The sequence below is a fragment of the Salvelinus namaycush genome, unplaced genomic scaffold (assembly GCF_016432855.1).
Source record: "Salvelinus namaycush isolate Seneca unplaced genomic scaffold, SaNama_1.0 Scaffold157, whole genome shotgun sequence".
NCBI classification, from domain to species: Eukaryota; Metazoa; Chordata; class Actinopteri; order Salmoniformes; family Salmonidae; genus Salvelinus; species Salvelinus namaycush.
In genome coordinates, this window is record NW_024058308.1 from 86,869 (window position 1) to 105,962 (window position 19,094).

A 19,094-nucleotide genomic window follows, 5' to 3' on the forward strand; every position below is an offset into this window, starting at 1 on the left:
TTTCATCAGCTGTCCGGGTGGCTAGTCTCAGACGATCACGCAAGTGAAGAAATTGGATGTGGAGGTCCTGGGCTGGCGTGGTATGGTTACACGTGGTCTGTGGTTGTGATGCCTGTTGAACGTACTGCCAAATTCTCTAAAACAACGTCAGAGGTGGCTTATGGTAGGGAAATTAACATTCAGTTCTATGGCAACAGCTCTGGTTGACATTCCTGCAGTCAGCATGTCAATTGCACGCTTGAGACATCTGTGGCATTGTGTCGTTTGACAAAACTGCACATTTTAGAGTGGCCTTTTATTGTCCCCAGCACAAGGTGCACCTGTGTAATGATCATTCTGTTTAATCATCTTCTTGATATGCCACACCTGTCAGGTGGATGGATTATCTTGGCAAAGGAGAAATGTTCACGAACAGGGATGTAAACAAATATGTGCACAAAATTGAGAAATAAGCTTTTTGTGCATATGGAAAAAAAATTGGGATCTTTTATATCAGCTCATGAAACATGGGACCAGCACCTTACATTTATATTTTTGTTCAGTATAATATGACCCCACTATGGAAACGGGAGATTCTCACGAACACTATCTCCGTTTTGCTCTACGACCCCCACAAGAGTCATGGGACTCTTCTGAAGGTAACTCGGTAACAGTTTTTTTTTTATTAATAGAAGTATGGAGGTAGTTTTGCATCAACAAAAAAAAGGGTTAAATATGTGTCCAAAAAACTAAAATATTTCCTGAGCTTTCTTATATCTCCTAGATATAGGACACACTTCAAAACCTATGATTTTTGGGGGGACTGTCTGTTTTGAGATTTCTGAATGTGTTATTCAGTGCGTTTCTATTGGCTATAGTAGTAAAGGCTAAATTCAATGTTCTATCAATTTTTATTTATTTATTATACAGGGGTCCTAAAATTCCAAATCAAATAGCCAAATGATCCATGGTATGACCATCTTAAAAAATACTTTGAGGTTAATAGCTTAAAAATGTACTTTTCTGCTGCTCCCTCACTCGGATCAGCCCTGGTCTGGATCTGACCAGGTCTATATGGAACGGGTCTAGTTGTTCTCGGGTCCGTTCGGAACGGGTCTCAATATTTAAACATATAAACTAATTTATGCATACTGGTTCCAGACAAGAAAGCCCCAGATCCATTTTGGAACGGGTCCAACTTTTTGGACCCGTGAAGGCCTCTACATTCAGGACTTCTATACCAGGTGGTGTCAAAGAAAGGCCTTAAAAATTGTCAAAGACTCCAGCCACCCAAGTCATAGACTGTTCTCTCTGCTAACACATGGCAAGCAGTACAAACGCACCAAGTCTGGAACCAACAGGACCCTGAACAGCTTCTACCCCAAAGCCATAACACTGCTAAATAGTTAGTTAAATAGTTAACCAATAGCTACCCAGACTATCTGCATTGATCCTTTTTGCACTAACTTTGACTCATTTTACATTTTTGTCACTCTTATCCAGAGTGACTTACAGGAGCAATTGGGGTACCTTGCTCAAGGGCACAGACAGGTTTTTCACTTAGTCTGCTCGGAGATTCAAAGTGACCTTTCGGTTACTGGCTCAATGCTCTTAACCGCTACGCTACCTGCCGCCCATAAGCTGCTGGTACGGTTTCCTATCGGTCACTTTATTCCTAGTTAGATGTACACATCTACCTCAATTACCTTGTACCCCTGCACATACTGGTACCGCATGTATACAGCCAGCGTCCCAACACAGTTAAGCCAAAACCACGCCCCGTTATTCAGAGGGGCGTTCTACTACGCTCCCATTGGCTAGCGGTGTCTCACTCTCAGGCTACCAGCGCAGAGACCTTCCAAGGTGAGGATGGAAAGTGTAATTTAACAGTTAGCTGCCTACAGTAATGCAGGCCTATTATCATGTTTGGTAACATTTGCCCATGTATTTATTTTCAGAGTTTCAATAAGTTGTAAATATGTCTCAGAGAACTCTGCTGAATTCACTCAATTGAAGGTCAGCTAAGTTAACCGAGACTAACGTTACTAGGTCGGTATTTGAAGTTGTTATATTATCATTAGTAGTCTATTATCAGGTAAAAGCATGTGCTTATTATTCATAATTTCTCAAATATTTATTAGCTAATCATTCAGTGGAATACACTATGCTCCAACCATTGAATCTGTCTGAGTGTTAACCTGTCTGGCACCGGGGTTCCGCTAGCGGAACTCCTCCCACATTCCACTGAAAAGGCAGAGCGCGAAATTCAAAAAATATTTTTGAGAAATATTTAACTTTCACACATTAACAAGTCCAATACAGCATATGAAAGGTACACATCTTGTGAATCCAGTCAACATGTCCGATTTTTAAAATGTTTTACAGCGAAAACACCACATATATTTATGTTAGCTCACCACCAAATACAAAAAAGGACAGACATTTTTCACAGCACAGGTAGCATGCACAAAGCCAACCTAACTAACCAAGAACCAACCAAACTAACCAAGAAACAACTTCATCAGATGACAGTCTTATAACATGTTATACAATTAATCTATGTTTTGTTCGAAAAATGTGCATATTTGAGGTATAAATCAGTTTTACATTGCAGCTACCATCACAGCTACCGTCAGAAATAGCACCGAAGCAGCCAGAGTAATTACAGACACCAACGGTCAAATACCTAAATACTCATCATAAAACATTTCTGAAAAATCGATGGTGTACAGCAAATTAAAGACAAACATCTTGTGAATCCAGCCAATATTTCCGATTTTTTAAGTGTTTTACAGCGAAAACACAATATAGCATTATATTAGCTTACTACAATAGCTTACCACACTACCGCATTCATTCATCAAGGCACGTTAGCGATAGCGATAGCGAATAAACCAGCAAAAGATATTAATTTTCACTAACCTTCATAAACCTTCATCAGATGACAGTCCTATAACATCAGGTTATACATACACTTATGTTTTGTTCGAAAATGTGCATATTTAGAGCTGAAATCAGTGGTTATACATTGTGCTAACGTAGCATCTTTTTCCCAGAATGTGCGGATATTTTTATGACACTCAACTATTCTGACCAAATAACTATTCATAAACGTTACTAGAAAATACTTAAATGTAAAATACATGTTGTATAGGAAATGATAGATACACTAGTTCTTAATGCAATCGCCGTGTTAGAATTCTAAAAATAACTTCATTACGACATCCAGCTTAGTTATAGCGAGAGAGTGCCCAAAATCTGGGCGCAAACTACTATTTCACATGTTCGACAGATATATGAAATAGCATCATAAAATGGGTCCTACTTTTGATGATCTTCCATCAGAATGTTGTACAAGGGGTCCTTTGTCCAGAACAATCGTTGTTTGGTTTTAGAATGTCCTCTTCTCCAGTCAGTTAGCACGGAAAGCTAGCAAAGTGGCGCGAAGCTCTCCTTCCTGAACAAAGGCACACAACGCAACACGCCTAACGTCCCGAATAAATTTCAATAATCTAATAAAACTATATTGAAAAAACATACTTTACGATGATATTGTCACATTTATCAAATAAAATCAAAGCCGGAGATATTAGTCGTCTATAGCGACAGCTTTTCAGAAGGCAATACCAGGTCCCTTCTCGCACGCTCCAGAAAACAGGAAACTGGTGACACGTCATGTAAAGAGCTTTTATTCGACCCCAGATCAAGTTATACACTCCATTTCTTCTCTCACTGCCTGTCGACATCTAGTGGAAGACGTATGAAGTGCATGTATACTAATAAATATCAAGGACATTTATAGGCAGGCCCTAGAACAGAGCATCGATTTCAGATTTTCCACTTCCTGTCAGGAAGTTTGCTGCAAAATGAGTTCTGTTTTACTCACAGATATAATTCAAACGGTTTTAGAAACTTGAGAGTGTTTTCTATCCAATAGTAATAATAATATGCATATTGTACGAGCAAGAATTGAGTACGAGGCCGTTTAAATTGGGCACGATTTTCCCCCAAAGTGAAAACAGCGCCCTCTGTCCTCAACAGGTTTTAAGGGATGTTAACAGCTAGCTCGGTCCACCACATTATGTTATTATATTTATTAGCTAGTCATTCAGTGGAATACACTATGCTCCAGCCATCGAATCTGTCTTTGAGCGTTAAGGGACGTTAATGGCTAGCTCGGTCCACGACATTGTTATATTTTTCAATCTTGAAATACAAGGGCAAATGTTATTAATCAGTGACTGAAATTTCACGCTACGTGATATTCACTTCCGGACTTGGAGAGGCTCAAAGCGTTGTAGAGCGGCTCTCTGAATATAACGGGGTTTTGGCTGCATTGGGAAAAAGATTCATATAGCCAAGTTATCGTTACTCATTGTGTATTTATTCCTCATGTTATCTTTCTATAATGTTTCTCTCCCTTTCATTGTTGGAAAGGGACCATAAGTAAGCATTTCACTGTTAGTCTACACCTGTTGTTTACAAAGAATGTGACAAATAAAATGTGATTTGACTGTGAGGCCATGTTGTCTTTCTACACTAGAACACTGGGATACTGACACTGGGAATTACCCAGGTCTCCTCTAGAAACCATCACTTTACACACAGAGCTAATTGATTAACACAAGACAAATTATATGGAGATCATGGGTGGAGATTATAACAGAACATGGCCAAGATGTTCAAATGTTCATAAATGACCCCCTTGGGTTGTGCCGTGGCGGAGATCTTTGTGGGCTGTACTCGGCCTTGTCTCAGGATGGTAAGTTGGTGTTGAAGATATCCCTCTAGTGGTGTGGGGGCTGTGCTTTGGCAAAGTGGGTGGGCTTATATCCTTCCTGTTTGGCCCTGTCCGGGGGTATCATCAGATGGGGCCAGTGTCTCCTGACCCCTCCTGTCTCAGCCTCCAGTAGGTTATGTGTCGGGGGGCTAGGGTCAGTTTGTTGTATCTTGAGTACTTCTCCTGTCTTATCCAGTGTCTTATCCGGTGTCCTGTGTGAATTTAAGTATGCTCTCTCTAAGTCTCTCTTTCTTTCTCTCTCTCGGAGGACCTGAGCCCTAGGACCATGCCTCAGGACTACCTGGCATGATGACTCCTTGCTGTCCCCAGTCCACCTGGCTGTGCTGCTGCTCCATTTTCAACTGTTCTGCCTGCGGCTATGGAACCCTGACCTGTTCACCGGACCCAGACCTGCTGTTTTCAACTCTCTAGAGACAGCAGGAGCGGTAGAGATACTCTTAATGATCGGCTATGAAAAGCCAACTAACATTTACTCCTGAGGTGCTGACTTGCTGCACCCTCAACAACTACTGTGATTATTATTATTTGACCATGCTGGTCATTTATGAACATTTGAACATCTTGGCCATGTTCTGTTATAATCTCCACCCGGCACAGCCAGAAGATGACTGGCCACCCCTCATAGCCTGGTTCCTCTCTAGGTTTCTTCCTAGGTTTTGGCCTTTCTAGGGAGTTTTTCCTAGCCACCGTGCTTCTACACCTGCATTGCTTGCTGTTTGGGGTTTTAGGCTGGGTTTCTGTACAGCACTTTGAGATATCAGCTGATGTAAGAAGGGCTATATAAATACATTTGATATCATATTACACACAGAGCTAATTGATTAAAACAAGACAAATTATAATCATATTTTTAATCAATCTGGATTTTTACTTTCACTTCAAACAGAAAAAGTTCTGTTCAAAAGCATGTTCAAAAACAAATGTTTATTGATACTTTCACATGTTAAGGAACAACACTAAATTCCACTGAAAACCAATCATTGAAATGGATGGAATGCCTTCAGAAAGTATTCACACCCCTCGACTTATTCCATATTTTGTGTTTGCCTGAATTCAATAATTATTTTCTCACCCATCTACACACAATACCCCATAGTGACAAAGTGAAAACATGTTTAGACATTTTTGCCAATTTATTGAAAATGAAATACTGAAATCTCATTTACATAAGTATTCAGCTCCCTGAGTCAATACATGTTAGAATCACCATTGGCAGCGATTACAGCTGTGAGTCTTTCTGGGTAAGTCTAAGAGCTTTGCACACCTGGATAGTACGATATTTGCACAATATTCTTCTTAGAATTCTTCAAGCTGTGCCAAGTTTGTTGTTGATCATTGCTAGATAGCCATTTTCAAGTCTTGCCATAGATTGTCAAGCTGATTTAAGTCAAAACTGTAACTAGGCCACTCAAGAACATTCAATGTCGTCTTGGTAAACAACTCCAGTGTATATTTTTCCTTTTTAGGTTATTGTCCTGCTGAAAGGTGAATTTGTCTCTCAGTATGTGTTAGGATGCAGACCGAACCAGGTGTCCCTCTAGGATGCAGACCGAACCAGGTGTCCCTCTAGGATGCAGACCGAACCAGGTGTCCCTCTAGGATGCAGACCGAACCAGGTGTCCCTCTAGGATGCAGACCGAACCAGGTGTCCCTCTAGGATGCAGACCGAACCAGGTGTCCCTCTAGGATGCAGACCGAACCAGGTGTCCCTCTAGGATGCAGACCGAACCAGGTGTCCCTCTAGGATGCAGACCGAACCAGGTGTCCCTCTAGGATGCAGACCGAACCAGGTGTCCCTCTAGGATGCAGACCGAACCAGGTGTCCCTCTAGGATGCAGACAGAACCAGGTTTTCCTCTAGGATGCAGACCGAACCAGGTGTCCCTCTAGGATGCAGACCGAACCAGGTGTCCCTCTAGGATGCAGACCGAACCAGGTGTCCCTCTAGGATGCAGACAGAACCAGGTTTTCCTCTAGGATGTTGCCTGTACTTAGCTCTATTGTTTCTTTTTTTCCCTAGAAAACTCCCTGGTCCTTGCCGATGTCAAGCATACCCATAACATGATGCAGCCACTACCATGCGTGAACATATGAAGAGTAGTACTCAGTGATGTGTTGGACTTGCCCCAAACAGCCATTAAACAGTTTTAAAATCACCATTGGCCTCATGGTGAAATCCTTGAGCGGTTTCCTTCCTCTCCGGCAACTGACTTAGGAAGGACGCCTGTATCTTTGTAGTGACTGGGTGTATTGATACACCATCCAAAGTGTAATTAATAACTTCACCATGCTCAAAGGGATATTCAATGTCTGCTTTTAAAATGTATTTTTTATTACACATCTACCAATAAGTGCCCTTCTTTGCGAGGCATTGAAAAACCTTCCTGGCCTTTGTGGTTGAATCTGTACTTGAAATTCACTGCTCGACTGAGGGACCTTACAGATAATTGCATGTGTAGTACAGAGATGACGTAGTCATTCAAAAATCATGTTGCACACAGAGTCCATGCAACTTATGTGACTTGTTAAGCAACATGTGTACTTCTGAAACGATTCAGGATCGCCATAACAAAGAGGTTGAATACTTACTGACTCAAGACATTTCAGTTTACATTTTTATTAAAAAACATAATTCCACTTTGACATTATGGGGTATTGTGTTAAGGCCAGGGACACAAAATCGAAATGTTATCCATTTTTAAGTTCAGGCTGTAACAACAAAATGTGGAAAAAGTCAAAGGGGCTGAATACTTTCTGAAGGAGCTGTATATTTACACAGCAGACAAAAAAAAATAAGTCATATGTCGTCCGTCTCTGTCCGCTCTCGTGATGATATCCATCTGCTTAAAATAATCTCCTAAAGAACAACAGATTAGAGAGAAAGAGGTTAGAGATGACAGGTAGAGGGGAAAAAAACAGAGAAAGGGTTAACAGAGAAAAGGGTTAAGAAAGGGTTAAGGTTAACAGAGAAAGGGTTAACAGAGAAAGGGTTAACAGAGAAAGGGTTAACAGAGAAAGGGTTAACAGAGAAGAGTTAACAGAGAAGAGTTAACAGAGAAGAGAAGGGTTAACAGAGAAGAGTTAACAGAGAAGAGAAGGGTTAACAGAGAAGAGTTAACAGAGAAGAGAAGAGTTAACAGAGAAGAGAAGGGTTAACAGAGAAGGGTTAACAGAGAAGAGTTAACAGAGAAGAGTTAACAGAGAAGAGTTAACAGAGAAAGGGTTAGGCAGAAGTCGTACCTGAACTGTGACCCTGCAGAGACAGTCTGGAGAGGAGAGCTGTTCCTCTGTCAGGTGAGATGGGTAGATGACGTAGCACAGCATCAAGTCCTAGAATACAACACACAGACAGGAATCATCCACAATGTATTGATCACATCTTTACTAATAGTGCAGAAATCAGCACTAAAGCAGTATCCAAATCCATTGGATGTAGTGCTCAATGTTCCTTCAAATTATTTTCGGGACAGAGCAAATTTCAGATCTTCTGAGTGCAAACTTGAACGTTGTGAAAATTCTGTGCAACTTCCAGCGTGCGTTTACTGTAAACACTAAGGCTGTACCCGCTTTAAGTTACAGTTTTACTGTAAACACTAAGGCTGTACCCGCTTTAAGTTACAGTTTTAACAGAGGCCAAGTAGGCTACTGTGGCTATTGATCATAATGTAAGCCTACCAGAGTGGTCTACCACAAAAAACAATGGATCCCATAACATCTCGCTTTGATCTCAAACAGGCGCATTCACTCATGACCGCCTATGCTGTAAACACAGTCCAGTTCAAAGTAAATGGCACAGATCCATATATGGCAATGGTTTATTTGCATATAGGCCTACTGCAGCTCTGATTGGTTATGCCGCACTGGTCTGTGTAGGGGCTGAGTAGTGCATGTCAATGCAATAGAATCCTACACCTATACATTCTGCCTACAACAAGATCTCTTGCATAGTTTGTTTTGTTTCGGTGGCTAATATTGTGTTGATTCTATTACAATTGCCAAAGTAAAAGGAAACATTGATAGTGTTAACATGGAAAACTTTAGAAAAGTGGTCACCAACCTTTTGAGTCAAGATCACCGAGTCAAAATTGCAAGCCGAGATCTACCGCTCAGATTTTGTTTTAACATGACTTAAATAACGTAAGCCTATGCAACATTAATCTATCAATGAGGTTTGTGCAGTAGGCTGTAGGCCCAATATATTAGCTTTGCTTGAATTGCCCTGCCAATGCATGGTTGTTCAGGCCATTTCAAAAATATATATTTCAAAATTGGAGGTGATCACACCGGTAATAGATCAGTTGTTGTATTACTTGTGAGGCACAGCTGAGTGAGCATACATGTAAATAATTTGCTTTTTATTTTACTGGGCTGATGGTGCCTGCATCTCCCTCAGCGGAGGGAGAGAGCAGCAGATGAGGGTCCGCCTCTCAACATCCCTCCGCTCTCCCTTTCCTCCACTGACAAAAAAGGAATGGCGAAACAAGTCGCACCGCATTACTTCTGCCACATGCACAAATTCATGTTGTTACTCCTATGAACAGAGAAATGACTTCAATGCGCGCTTTGATGCAAGCAACACTGAAGCATGCTTGAGAGCACCAGCTGTTCCGGATGACTGTGTGATCACGCTCTCCGTAGCCGATGTAAGTAAGACATTTAAACAGGTCAACATTCACAAGGCCGCAGGGGTAGACGGGTTACCAGGATGTGTACTCAGAGCATGCGCTGACCAACTGGCAAGTGTCTTCCCTGACTTTTTCAACCTCTCCCTGACCCAGTCTCTAATACCTTCATGTTTCAAGCAGACAACCATAGTCCCTGTGCCCAAGAACACCAAGGTAACCTGCTTAAATGACTGCAGCCATGAAGTGCTTTGAAAGGTTGGTCATGGCTCACATCAACACCATCATCCCAGAAACTCTAGAACCACCCCAATTTGCATACCACCCCAACAGATCCACAGATGACGCAATCTCTATTGCACTCCACACTGCCCTTTCCCACCTGGACAAAAAGAACACCTACGTGAGAATGCTGTTCATTGACTACAGCTCAGCATTCAACACCATAGAGCCCACAAAGCTCACGGGCCGCCCCCAGGTAGTAAGGGTAGGTAACACATCTGCCACGCTGACCCCCAACACGGCGGCCCCTCAAGGGTGCGTGCTTAGTCTCCTCCTGTATTCCCTGTTCACCCACGACTGCGTGGCCAAGCCAGACTCCAACACCATCATTAAGTTTACAGATGAGACAGCCTATAGGGAGGAGGTCAGACACCTGGCATTGTCAAATCAAAGTTTGTCACGTGTGCCGAATACAACAGGTGTAGATCTTACAGTGAAATGTTTACTTACAGGCTCTAACCAATAGTGCAAAAAGGGTATTAGGTGAACAACAGGTAGGTAAAGAAATAAAACAACAGTAAAAAGACAGGCTATATACAGTAGTGAGGCTGTAAAAGTAGCAAGGCTACATACAGACACCGGTTAGTCAGGCTGATTGAGGTAGTATGTACATGTAGATATGGTTAAAGTGACTATGCATATATGATGAACAGAGAGTAGCAGTAGCATAAAAGAGGGGTTGGTGGGTGGCGGGACACAATGCAGATACCCATGCACTAACATTAACTGGGCTGTTTGAGCTGTGTGCTAGTCGTTTAAAACAGACAGCTTGGTGCATTCAGCATGTCAATACTTCTCACAGAAACAAGTCGTTATGAGGTCAATCTCTCCTCTACTTTGAGCCATGAGAGATTGACATGTATAGTTGGAAGTCTGAAGTTTACATACACTAAGTTGACTGTGCTTTTAAACAGCTTGGAAAATTCCAGAAAATGATGTCATGGCTTTAGAAGCTTCTGATAGGCTAATTGACATAATTTGAGTCAATTGGAGGTGTACCTGTGGATGTATTTCAAGGCCTACCTTCAAACTCAGTGCCTCTTTGCTTGAGATCATGGGAAAATCTAAAGAAATTAGCCAAGACCTCAGAAAAAAATTGTAGACCTCCACAAGTTTGGTTCATCCTTGGGAGCAATTTCCAAACGCCTGAAGGTACCACGTTCATCTGAACAAACAATAGTACGCAAGTATAAACACCATGGGACCATGCAGCCGTCATACCACTCAGGAAGGAGACGCGTTCTGTCTCCTAGAGATGAACGTACTTTGGTGCGAAAAGTGCAAATCAATCCCAGAACATAGTATATGTAATGTGTAGTATATAGTCTAACTACTACCTAGACTATATACTACACATTACATATACATAGACTACATCCTACACACTACATACTTAAAATAATACACTGCTCAAAAAATAAAGGGAACACTTAAACACAATGTAACTCCAAGTCAACCACACTTCTGTGAAATCAAACTGTCCACTTAGGAAGCAACACTGATTGACAATAAATTTCACATGCTGTTGTGCAAATGGAATAGACAACAGGTGGAAATTATAGGCAATTAGCAAGACACCCCCAATAAAGGAGTGGTTCTGCAGGTGGTGACCACAGACCACTTCTCAGTTCCTATGCTTCTTGGCTGATGTTTTGGTCACTTTTGAATGCTGGCGGTGCTTTCACTCTAATGGTAGCATGAGACGGAGTCTACAACCCACACAAGTGGCTCAGGTAGTGCAGCTCATCCAGGATGGCACATCAATGCGAGCTGTGGCAAGAAGGTTTGCTGTGTCTGTCAGCGTAGTGTCCAGAGCATGGAGGCGCTACCAGGAGACAGGCCAGTACATCAGGAGACGTGGAGGAGGCCGTAGGAGGGCAACAACCCAGCAGCAGGACCGCTACCTCCGCCTTTGTGCAAGAAGGAGCAGGAGGAGCACTGCCAGAGCCCTGCAAAATGACCTCCAGCAGGCCACAAATGTGCATGTGTCTGCTCAAACGGTCAGAAACAGACTCCATGAGGGTGGTATGAGGGCCCGACGTCCACAGGTGGGGGTTGTGCTTACAGCCCAACACCGTGCAGGACGTTTGGCATTTGCCAGAGAACACCAAGATTGGCAAATTCGCCACTGGCGCCCTGTGCTCAGTGTGAACCTGCTTTCATCTGTGAAGAGCACAGGGCGCCAGTGGCGAATTTGCCAATCACGTCTGCCAATGTGACAGACGTGACAGTCTGGAGACGCCGTGGAGAACGTTCTGCTGCCTGCAACATCCTCCAGCATGACCGGTTTGGCGGTGGGTCAGTCATGGTGTGGGGTGGAATTTCTTTGGGGGGCCGCACAGCCCTCCATGTGCTCGCCAGAGGTAGCCTGACTGCCATTAGGTACCGAGATGAGATCCTCAGACCCCTTGTGAGACCATATGCTGGTGCGGTTGGCCCTGGGTTCCTCCTAATGCAAGACAATGCTAGACCTCATGTGGCTGGAGTGTGTCAGCAGTTCCTGCAAGAGGAAGGCATTGATGCTATGGACTGGCCCGCCCGTTCCCCAGACCTGAATCCAATTGAGCACATCTGGGACATCATGTCTCGCTCCATCCACCAACGCCACGTTGCACCACAGACTGTCCAGGAGTTGGCGGATGCTTTAGTCCAGGTCTGGGAGGAGATCCCTCAGGAGACCATCCGCCACCTCATCAGGAGCATGCCCAGGCGTTGTAGGGAGGTCATACAGGCACGTGGAGGCCACACACACTACTGAGCCTCATTTTGACTTGTTTTAAGGACATTACATCAAAGTTGGATCAGCCTGTAGTGTGGTTTTCCACTTTAATTTTGAGTGTGACTCCAAATCCAGACCTCCATGGGTTGATAAATTTGATTTCCATTGATCCTTTTTGTGTGATTTTGTTGTCAGCACATTCAACTATGTAAAGAAAAAAGTATTTAATAAGAATATTTCATTCATTCAGATCTAGGATGTGTTATTTTAGTGTTCCCTTTATTTTTTTGAGCAGTGTATATACTACACACTACATAGACTACATCAAATTTCAATCAAATGTATTTATAAAGCCCTTCTTACATCAGCTGATGTCACAAAGTGCTGTACAGAAACCCAGCCTAAAACCCCAAACAGCAAGTAATGCAGGTGTAGAAGCACGGTGGCTAGGAAAAACCCTAGGAAGAAACCTAGAGAGGAACCAGGCTATGAGGGGTGGCCAGTCATCTTCTGGCTGTGCCGGGTGGAGATTATAACAGAACATGGCCAAGATGTTCAAATGTTCATAAATGACCAGCATGGTCAAATAATAATCACAGTGGTTATTACAGGTCAGCACCTCAGGAGCTAACATCCTACAAACTCCATATACTTACCATAATATACACACACTACACACAGCATATACTAACTACTGCATAGACTATATACTACACATTACATATACATACCCTACATCTACTAACTACTACATAGACGACATACTGCACACTCCATATACTTACCATAATATATACTACACACTGCATATACTAACTATAATACAACTCAATATTAGAAAGGTTTTCTTCATGTTTTGTCCACTCAGTGTATTTCTACATCTTATTTATGTGTACAACAGTCAGAGGTATCTGTCAGGTGAAATGGGTAGATGAGGTAGCACAGCTTCAACTCCTGGAATACCATACGGTTGACTTATAGTTACCTAGTTATGAGAATGTATATGTTATTGTATTAAGGGAAGTATTAAGGGAAGATACCGCCATGAATATGCCCCAAGACTAAGTAGGGGTGTATACAAATAATTAAATTAGAAATAACATTGTAATTCTATGGTGGACTGGACCCAGGTAGTAAGGTGAAGGTGTTACCTTGGAAACGTTGCCGGTAATCCTGCTGAGAGCAGCCAGAGACCTCCAGCTGAACGGACGGAGAGCCCCTCCCCTACATGGCTGGTCTACCTTCTCCACCACCACAGAGTAACTAGAGGGAGTGGGATGGAGATAAATATTTCACATAAACACTATTTAAACAATTAGTGGATCTCAATGTAAATGTTAATGTACTGTAATTCATACAAACCTTGCATGGTAGAAAGGTGGTCCTTTTCGGTAAAGCACTGCATGGAAGAGAACATACGGTACAAGACAATAAGACTAATAATTATCAGACTAATAATTATCAGCATCAAGAATCAACACATCTGAGTGTCCAGCGTTTTATGGTTGAAGAATCACAGTCAACCCATTAAACTAACAGTGAAACAAGGTCTATACTGCAAACATTCACAGTCAACCCATTAAACGAACAGAGAAACTGTACCGCATTCACAGTCAATCCATTAAAAAAAGAGAGATCATGAGCAGATGAGCCACTTAATTTTTCAGCATGTTTTTACAAAAAGATAGATTTAGAGTTGAATAAAATTGGATAAAATCGAATTTTATTTGTCACATACACATGTTTAGCAGATGGTATTTCGGGTGTAGCGAAATGCATGTAGGACATATACAGGATTCTTATTCCCAAGGACTATACAGCAAATGCTCTGGCAAACCCACGACCAGCAAAAGAAACAGAAACCTGAAAATACCAACCAACCTGAAACTGAGTGAGTAATGTTTAGTCTGAAGCTACTTTTAAAGCCAAGAAGAAAAAGACATCACAAAAATCTATTTTAATTTATAAGGACTGGATACTAAATTAAGGCTACCAAGCTTACTAGGACAGAACAAATCCAGATACAACTTCAATTAGCACCGTGGTGTGAAATGAGAGGTGTCAAAGCCCTTGAGCCCAACAATTGCAGGAGAGTTGCAGGAAGCTCCATGGCTTCCCCCTGTGCAGAGGTCATCACAATACCTCTGAGGAATTTTTTTTATAAAAAATGAGAAGGCACAGAGACACTTTTAAAAAAAAATTTTTTTTAGAGCTGGCTGCCCGGCCAAACTGAACAATCGGGGGAGAAGGGCCTTGGTCAGGTAGGTGGCCAATAACCCGATGGTCCCTCTGACAGAGCTGCAGAGCTCCAGAGTTTCTCTGTGGAGATGGGAGAACCTTCCAGAAGGACAACCATCTCTGCAGCACTCCACCAATCAGGACTATATGGTAGAGTGGACAGTCAGAAGCCACTCCTCAGTAAAAGGCACGACAGCCCGCTTGGAGTTTGCCAAAAGGCACCTAAAGGACTCTCAGGCCATGAGAAACAAGATTCTCTGGTCTGAAGAAACCAAGATTGAATTCTTTAGCCTGAATGCCAAGTGTCACATCTAGAGGAGACCTGGCACCACCCCTACGGTGAAGCATGGTGGTGGCAGCATCATGCTGTGGGGATGTTTTCAGTGGCAGGTAATGGGAGACTAGTCAGGATCGAGGGAAAGATGAACGGAGTAAAGTACAGAGAGATCCTTGATGAAAACCTGCTCCAGAGGGCTCAGGACCTCAGACTGGGGCAAAGATTGTAACATTCTCTGTTTCACGGAAACATGGCTCACTCGGGATACGTTAGAGACGGTACAGCCACCTGTTTTTTTCACGCATCGCACCGACAGAAACATCTCTCTGGAAAGACGAAGGGCGGGGGGGTATGCCTTATGATTAACGAGTCGTGGTGTGATCATAACAACATACAGGAACTCAAGTCCTTTGTTCAACTGACCTAGAATTCCTTACAATCAAATGCCGACCACATTATCTACCAAGAGAATTCTCTTCGATTATAATCCCAGCCGTGTATATCCCCCCCAAGCAGACACCTCGACAGCCCTGAAAGAACTTAATTGGACTCTATGTAAACTGGAAACCACATATCCTGAGGCTGCATTTATTGTAGCTGGGGATTTTAATTAACAAGACTAATCTGAAAACAAGACTCCCTAAATTTTATCAGCATATTGAATGCGCGACCCGTGCTGGAAAAATTCTGGATCATTGCTACTCTAACTTCCGCGACGCATACAAAGCCCTCCCTCGCCCTCCTTTTGGCAAATCTGACCACGACTCCATTTTGTTGTTCCCAGCCTATGGACAGAAACTAAAACAGGAAACGCCCGTGCTCAGGTCTGTTCAACGCTGGTCCGAACAATTGGATTCCACGCTTCAAGATTGCTTCGATCACGTGGACTGGGATATGTTCCGGATAGCGTCGAACAACATTGATGTATACGCTGATTCGGTGAGCGAGTTTATTAGCAAGTGCATCGGTGATGTTGTACCCACAGCGACTATTAAAACCTTCCCCAACCAGAAACCGTGGATTGATGGCAGCATTCGCGCAAAACTGAAAGCGCAAACCACTGCTTTCAATCAGGGCAAGGTGACCGGAAACATGACCGAATACAAACAGTGTAGCTATTTTCTCCGCAAGGCAATAAAACAAGCTAAGCGTCAGTATAGAGACAAAGTAGAGTTGCAATTCAACGGCTCAGACACGAGAAGTATGTGGCAGGGTCTACAAAAAGAAAACCAGCCCCGTCATGGACCCCAATGTCTTGCTCCCAGACAATCTAAAATTCTTTGCTCGCTTTGAGGACAATACAGTGCCACCGACACAGCCCGCTACCAAAATCTGCGGACTCTCTTTCACCGCAGCCAACGTGAGAAACATTTAAACGTGTTAACCCTCGCAAGGCTGCCGGCCCAGACGGCATCCCTAGCCGCGTCCTCAGAGCATGCGCAGACCAGCTGGCTGGTGTGTTTACGGACATATTCAATCAATCCCTATCCCAGTCTGCTGTTCCCACATGCTTCAAGAGGGCCACCAATGTTCCTGTTCCCAAGAAAGCTAATGTAACTGAGCTAAATGACTATCGCCCCGTAGCACTCACCTCCGTCATCATGAAGTGCTTTGAGAGACTAGTCAAGGATCATATCACCTCTACCCTACCTGATACCCTAGACCCACTCCAATTTGCTTACCGCCCCAATAGGTCCACAGACGACGCAATCACACTGCCCTAACCCATCTGGACAAGAGGAATACCTATGTAAGAATGCTGTTCATCGACTACAGCTCAGCATTTAACACCATAGTACCCTCCAAACTCGTCATTAACCTCGAGACCCTGGGTCTCAACCCCGCCCTGTGCAACTGGGGCCTGGACTTTGACGGGCTGCCCCCAGGTGGTGAGGGTAGGAAACATCTCCAGCCCGCTGATCCTCAACACCGGGGCCCCACAAGGGTGCGTTCTCAACCCTCTCCTGTACTCCCTGTTCACCCACGACTGCGTGGCCATGCACGCCTCCAACTCAATCATCAAGTTTGCAGACGACACTACAGTGGTAGGCTTGATTACCAACAATGACGAGATGGCCTACATGGAGGTGGTGAGGGCCCTCGGAGTGTGGTGTCAGGAAAATAACCTCACACTCAACGTCAACAAAAGGAGATGAACTTCAGGAAACAGCAGAGGGAGCACCCCGCTATCCACATCGACGGGACAGTAGTGGAGAAAGTGTAAAGTTTTAAGTTCGGCGTACACATCAGACAAACTGAAATGGTCCACCCACACAGACAGCATGGTGAAGAAGGTGCAACAGCGCCTCTTCAACCTCAGGAGGCTGAAGAAATTTGGCTTGCCACCAAAAACACTCACAAAGCTCTACAGATACACAATCGAGAGCATCTTGTCGGGCTGCATCACCGCCTGGTACGGCAACTGCTCCACCCACAACCGTAAGGCTCTCCAGAGGGTAGTGAGGTCTGCACAACGCATCACTGGGGGCAAACTACCTGCCCTCCAGGACACCTACACCACCCGATGTCACAGGAAGGCCATAAAGATCATCAAGGACAACAACCACCCGAGCCACTGCCTCTTCACCCCGCTATCATCCAGAAGGCGAGGTCAGTACAGGTGCATCAAAGCTGGGACCGAGAGACTGAAAAACAGCTTCTATCTCAAGGCCATCAGACTGTTAAACAGCCATCACTGACATTGAGTGGCTGCTGCCAACAGACTGACTCAAATCTCTAGCTACTTTAATAATACAAAATTGGATGTAATAAATGTATCACTAGTCACTTTAAACAATGCCACTTTATATCATGTTTACATACATTACTCAACTCATATGTATATACTGTACACCATCTACTGCATCTTGCCTATGTCGTTCGGCCATCGCTCATCCATGTATGTACATATTCTTATTCATTCCTTTACACTTGTGTGTATTAGGTAGTTGTTGTGAAATGTTTAGATTACTTGTTAGATATTACTGCACGTGTCGGAACTAGAAGAACAAGCATTTCGCTACACCCGCATTAACATCTGCTAACCATGTGTATGTGACCAATAAAATTTGGTAACATACACATTATGTTAGGGGGAGTGATGAGCTCTACAGCAGAGTCTCACAACTCAATCGCTGGTTGAAAACTGTTTTCTGCCCCTCCCAAAAGATAGAATTTGTAAATAATTGGCCCTCTTTCTGGGACTCACCCACAAACAGGACCAAGCCTGACCTGCTGAGGAGTGACGGACTCCATCCTATCTGGAGGGGTGCTCTCATCTTATCTACCAACATAGACAGGGCTCTAACTCCTCTAGCTCCACAATGAAATAGGGTGCAGGCCAGGCAGCAGGCTGTTAGCCAACCTGCCAGCTTAGTGGAGTCTGCCACTAGCATAGTCAGTGTAGTCAGCTGAGAGCCCTGCGGTTGTTGCCCTGCCAGATGGTAATACAGCCCGACAGGATACTCTCAATTGTGCATCTATAAAAGTTTGTGAGGGTTTTAGGTGACAAACCAAATTTCTTCAGCCTCCTGAGGTTGGAGGCGCTTTTGCGCCTTCTTCACCACACTGTCTGTGTGGGTGGAACATTTAAGTTTATCGGTAATGTGTACGCGAGGAACTTTCCACCTTCTCCACTGGTGTCCCGTCAATACAGACCGGGGGGTGCCCCCTCTGCTGTTTCCTGAAGTCCACAATCATCTCCTTTGTTTTGTTGTTATTTTCCTGACACCGCACTCTCAGAGCCCTCACCTCCTCCCTGTAGGCTGTTTCATCGTTGTTGGTAATCAAGCCTACTCGTCGTCTGCAAACTTGATGATTGAGTTCGAGGCGTGCATGGCCACTCAGTCATGGGTGAACAGGGAGTACAGGAGGGGGCTGAGCACACGCCCTTGTGGGGCCCCAGTGTTGAGGATCAGCGAAGTGGAGATGATGTTTCCTATCTTCACCACCTTGGGGGCCGGCCCGTCAGGAAGTCCAGGACCCAATTGCACAGGGCGGGGTTGAGCCCCAGGGCCTCCAGCTTAATGAGCTTGGAGGGTACTATGGTGTTGAATGCTGTGCTATTGTCAATGAAAAGCATTCTTACATAGGTATTGCTCTTGTCCAGAAGGGATAGGGCAATGTGCAGGCGATTGCATCATCGCTGGACCTATTGGGGCAGTAAGCAAAGTGAGTC

The 19,094-nt window shown here is 43.8% G+C and overlaps 1 protein-coding gene across 2 annotated transcripts in view; it reads right to left on the reverse strand.

Annotated features, from left to right (window-relative positions):
• Positions 1 to 7,218: 7,218 nt before the first annotated feature.
• Positions 7,219 to 19,094, reverse strand: part of tsen2 (TSEN2 tRNA splicing endonuclease subunit) — a 28,622-nt gene continuing 16,746 nt past the window's right edge. For both annotated transcript variants that reach the window (XM_038983285.1, XM_038983284.1), the window contains exons 8-11: positions 13,765 to 13,801; positions 13,554 to 13,665; positions 8,020 to 8,109; positions 7,219 to 7,636 (exon numbers count right to left, since the gene is read on the reverse strand). In XM_038983285.1, the coding sequence (XP_038839213.1) occupies positions 7,577 to 7,636; positions 8,020 to 8,109; positions 13,554 to 13,665; positions 13,765 to 13,801 (299 nt within the window). In that variant the 3' untranslated portion in view covers positions 7,219 to 7,576. The remainder of the gene's footprint in view (positions 7,637 to 8,019; positions 8,110 to 13,553; positions 13,666 to 13,764; positions 13,802 to 19,094) is intronic.